The sequence below is a fragment of the Mycetomoellerius zeteki genome, unplaced genomic scaffold, assembly GCF_001594055.1.
Source record: "Mycetomoellerius zeteki isolate Tzet28-1 unplaced genomic scaffold, Tzet1.0 scaffold311, whole genome shotgun sequence".
NCBI lineage: Eukaryota > Metazoa > Arthropoda > Insecta > Hymenoptera > Formicidae > Mycetomoellerius > Mycetomoellerius zeteki.
This window is the reverse complement of record NW_017257296.1, coordinates 209174-213892: the sequence shown is the minus strand read 5'-3', so window position 1 is coordinate 213892 and position 4719 is coordinate 209174. Positions and strand designations below refer to the sequence as shown.

General features: G+C 29.9%; 2 protein-coding genes across 4 annotated transcripts in view; one reads left to right on the top strand and one right to left on the bottom strand.

Annotated features, from left to right (window-relative positions):
* Positions 1–1186, top strand: part of Rnft2 (ring finger protein, transmembrane 2) — a 13999-nt gene extending 12813 nt beyond the window's left edge. For all 3 annotated transcript variants that reach the window (XM_018451509.1, XM_018451507.1, XM_018451508.1), the window contains one exon: positions 594–1186. In XM_018451509.1, coding sequence (XP_018307011.1) covers positions 594–1088 — 495 coding nt within the window. In that variant the 3' untranslated portion in view covers positions 1089–1186. The remainder of the gene's footprint in view (positions 1–593) is intronic.
* A 284-nt stretch (positions 1187–1470) lies between these two features.
* On the bottom strand, positions 1471–3529 carry LOC108724839 (exosome complex component RRP43). Its single transcript, XM_018451496.1, has 7 exons — positions 3431–3529; positions 3191–3227; positions 2981–3118; positions 2119–2413; positions 1915–2035; positions 1739–1845; positions 1471–1619 (listed from the first exon to the last, which is right to left on the bottom strand). Exons 1-7 carry the CDS (start codon positions 3445–3447, stop codon positions 1486–1488), a joined length of 849 nt encoding a protein of 282 aa, XP_018306998.1. The 5' UTR covers positions 3448–3529; the 3' UTR covers positions 1471–1485.
* Between the last annotated feature and the right edge of the window lie 1190 nt (positions 3530–4719).

The window sequence follows — 4719 nt, the reverse complement described above, 5'->3', positions numbered from 1 at the left end:
TATTTTAATTTTTTTAATAATATTCATGTAACATTCTAGGAACATTTTGCGCTTATAGGGATACTTCTTTATTAATACTTCTTTATTACACCATGAATTGAATTATAGAGACCACTACATAAATAAGGCTTATCTCTATCAATATAGATAATTTTAATCTTAGTTTAATTTATATTCTTTATCTTTTTCTAGTTCTTAGAATTAGAAGAAAAAAATTTGGAGAGCACAAATAGTAACATTCCATCTACATTATAATTTCCTATCTAATAATATAATTATTATGTATTATATCATTTATATTATTGAGTAGGAAATTATAATTATGATGTAATACTGTTGGTTCATGTTCTGTGGGAAGTAAGTTAAACTGAGATTAAGGTTCACCTATATAGATATTGATACAAATGAAATAAGTGAAACAGCATTAAAAATACGGTTGAGCCTGGAACTTGGTGCCTAATATTTGTATAATAATGTGTGTGAATTTTAAATACATCTTCCAATTATATAAACTATGTGTCTCAATTGCTCTTGAAAACGCAATTATAATGTCTACTGAGTTATTTGATTAATTCTATTTTTCTTTTCTATAGGCGTCCACATCAAAGAAACAAGCTCACAAGAAGAATATGATAAAATTTGAATTAACTGAAAAACAAAAATCCGACATAAAGGAAGCTTTTGATCTGTTTGATCCGGACAGCACTGGAAAAATTGGTATCAAGGACCTTAAAGTTGTTCTTAGAGCTTTAGGATATGAACCGACAGTGAAAGAATTACAGACACTTGTAGCTGACGTCACACCAGAATGTCCTAACTCATTATCTTATGAAGAATTCATGAAAATAATGTTAATTAAAATGGACGTAGAAGAAAACCAAAGCGAAATAATAAAGGCATTCCGACTTTTCGATGATGATAAAACAGGGAAAATATCCTTTAAAAATATCAAACGAGTTGCGATGGAATTGGAAGAAGAGTTGACCGATGAAGAAATATTTGATATGATCAACCAAGTAGATGAAGATGGCGATGGAGAAATATCATTAGAAGAATTTATAAAACTCTTTAAGAAAATGTCATGTTAACTTTGTATTAAGTTAAATTCACATGCCTATGTCGAGTTAATGCAGAAACATAACGTATTTTAAAACTAATAATGTGTATTGTATTTATATATTCTAAATGGAAGACTGATATCTAAACATAATTATCTTTTTGGTATACTTGTCAACGATATTTTTATAAACTTTTATTTATTTAGATGTTTAATGTGCCACGAGTGTGTAAAAATAAATAGTATTAACTAATTTTACGTTAACATTTGATTTGTTCTTTTCAAATCCAATTTCAAAAATTTATAATAAAAATGTAACTAAGAAAAAAAATATATATAGTATATACATATAAAATAATTATATCAATCTTATATATCAAATATATGTATGAAAATATGATATATATATTTTATTTAAAGAAATATATTCAAGTATTTATTTCCTCATCTTTTACATTCAATGTTGAAATAGCAGCGTTGATTACCGATCTGACTGACTTTGCTCTTGCTTTCGCCATTTCCAGTCCTTTGAAAAGTAAATTCTGAGAAATTGGAATTCCACCTATATTAAATTTATGATCAATAATTAAATTTAACCATTAAATCCATCAAATCGTGCAAAGTCCATTAAAATACGAATAATCTACAGTATTACACTGTATTTTAATATATAATACACACCAGGTTTATGTACATAACAAATTTTTTCCTCATCGTCCATCACAATAGAAAATTTTCCTGATGACAAATCTTCCTCATCATCCGTTGGATCAGTTATTAATAATTGTCTGCAACGTAAAGAGATCGGTTAAAGATAAACTCCATGTGAATATCTGTTATATTGAACCAAAACTGACTTTTCAAACACTGCGAATGATGTAGAAACTGGTAATGTTCTTACAGTAAACTTCTTTCTATTTTTCGGATTTACGATCGTTACTGCTGTCTCCTTAGTGTAATTCACCTCAGGTAAGGTCACTGCAAGATAAATTTTTTTATGAAATACAGAAAAGGAATTGAACACAGATATTATATATTACAGCAGTATATGTGTGACATACATGTTTTGAGAGCTGCCATCAATGCTCCAGTGCAAGCATCTATAACTGAGCCATTGTAATTCAGACAAAGAATGTCGCAGTATAATACCCATACTAATTTACTTTTACAGATGCAAAGATCTCTTAAGTCAAGTGCCGCTGAGTTACTCAAAATAATATCTATCGATTTAGAGAGCACCTGTGCCTGTTCGCTTGGTGGACCTGGACGAAATTTTGAAGAACAGAGAGGAGATAATTCCACATTTGGTACTACGTAACCGTGATCCGGAGTATCTGCTTTTGGTGCCGCTAATTCCTAAAATAGCACAATTTGAATCATCATATCATCAGTAAAACAAAGCAACTTTAAGTTAAAATAAATAAAAAAAATAAAGATAGTTTGTTATAAAATACTGTATAAATTATTTAAAAAATATCAAACTCTGTCTCTCTCATATATGTATTTGAAGAGATATAAAATACAGAATGCATTCCATTTGGTGACACAAGTAGATGTTCAATTTTGTTTTTACTCATGACATATCAAGAAAGATAGAATAATGTTCGTGACGATTTGTATCATTGAATAGAAAGCATCCTGTTACTCATAAAATTTCAGGAAAGATAGAATGATGTTCGTGTCAACTTGTGATACTAATACTTGTTTTTATCAATTTAGATTAACTTTAATCTCAGTTTAACTTATATTATCTCTTTATCTTCTAATTCTTAGAATTTACTAAAAAAAAAAAAAAAAAAAAAAACAAAGATGAAGAATAAGTTAAACAAAGATTAAAATTAATTTATATTAGTAGAAATGGACATAAATGGAAAGCATACATATATATATATATATATATAGAACATTGTAAACCACACTTACAGCTTTAATACCACAGACTGCAGTTGTATCACCTAATTTGAATATCGCTGAACTGTCTGCTTGTACAATTGACGAGATATTTACACTTACTGGTCGAAATGACAAAAATTTCCTACCATCTGTCCGAACATTTTGTTCCTACAAATGCCAGATGCTTTATAGAAAAATTTTGTAATGTCTTAATTCATTGAATATGTATACGATACTTACCAGATGATCCTGCAAATATTTCACAGGATGGATCGTTCTGAAAAAAAATTAAAATGGATTATATTAAAGCATCATTCAAAACAAAATAAACATTACAGTTCGGTCTTACAAATTTTCTTATTTACAGATATTTTCTCTCTCTCTCTCTTGCTAGAAAAAAATTTTTTTCTTATCTACAGAAAAAGAATATGAGATTTTTACTAATCAAGTACTCTTATTTAAAAAATAAGATATACATACTTGTACTGTAAATCCATTTGTATTAAAATTTTCCGTATTTAACCCTATTTGACAGCTTCCTTATTTAACAGCACGGACTACGTGTTGAATTTTAATTTGAAAAAGTGTAGAATTATAAAAAATTAAAAGAACAGATATATATATATATATTTAATTTTATACAATTCTATTATATTTGACCAGAGCAGAGAAAAATCTGAGAAAAGACGTTTTTCTTGTATCCACAAAATGCTGCTGCACATTACTGCCCTCTGAAATGGGCTACTTTGTCATATGGAACGGTAAAGGTGCAATCTACGGTGTTCACCTCAAAAATCGATAAAATTATACTCATTCGACGCGTTTTTGCATGAAACTACTTTATTATATAGGCTACTTTATCATATGAGCTACTTTATCAATGCGCTACTTTATCGTATTGCAATTTGCAATTTGAATAAAGCTCTTCTAATTGTAAGTGAACTACATTTAATATAAAATTGTAATGAAAATTTAAATGAATAAAAATAAATCAACCTGAAGTGGACTTCCACTAATCCCGCCAATTTTTAACGGCCGTCCCCTTTTTCTCAGCAAACACCAAGTTATACGTAACAATTAATATAACTGTAGTATAACACACGTAATATGTTACAGTTTACAGTTATTATATATTACAGTTATATTCTTATGGCAAATTACAACTAATTATAAGAGATACGTTGCGTGTAACTTGAGATTGGCTGGATTTGAATGTCTTTATGTGTTGCCAGAGAGAAGCCTGAGAACGGCCATGCCTGGGATTTAGCTGCAACCTTATTTTGAAACGCCTCTATGTCCACAAAATGGCTGCGTTCAGCAGAGAAAGCAGCTTTGCAACTGTTGTAAAATTCTTCAATACGATTGGTTCTTGCTTTTGGTTCCTGACAGATCTAAATGTATAAACCAATTTTGGCTACGTTTACACCGTGCGTTTAGTCCGTGACTTATACGATAGATGTCTTTATTTAACCTACAGGATAAACAAGGACATCTATTGTATAGGCCGCGGCCTAAGTGCACGGTGTAAACGTAGCCAATGTCCACGACTTTTTGATTGTATTCTTAGCTATATCCACGATTTTCAGTCCGTTAAACAAAGACGAATAATCGTTTGTTCAACAAGCGCCGACAAATTGATTGTTCGTCTTTATCTATCTAACGGACCGAAAATCGTGAACATAATGCTGGATTCACACTGCATCCGATTTTCGTCGTACGACGCCCCGCAACCAATCAGAAAACAAGATTCCGATGAATTTTGCTTCGTA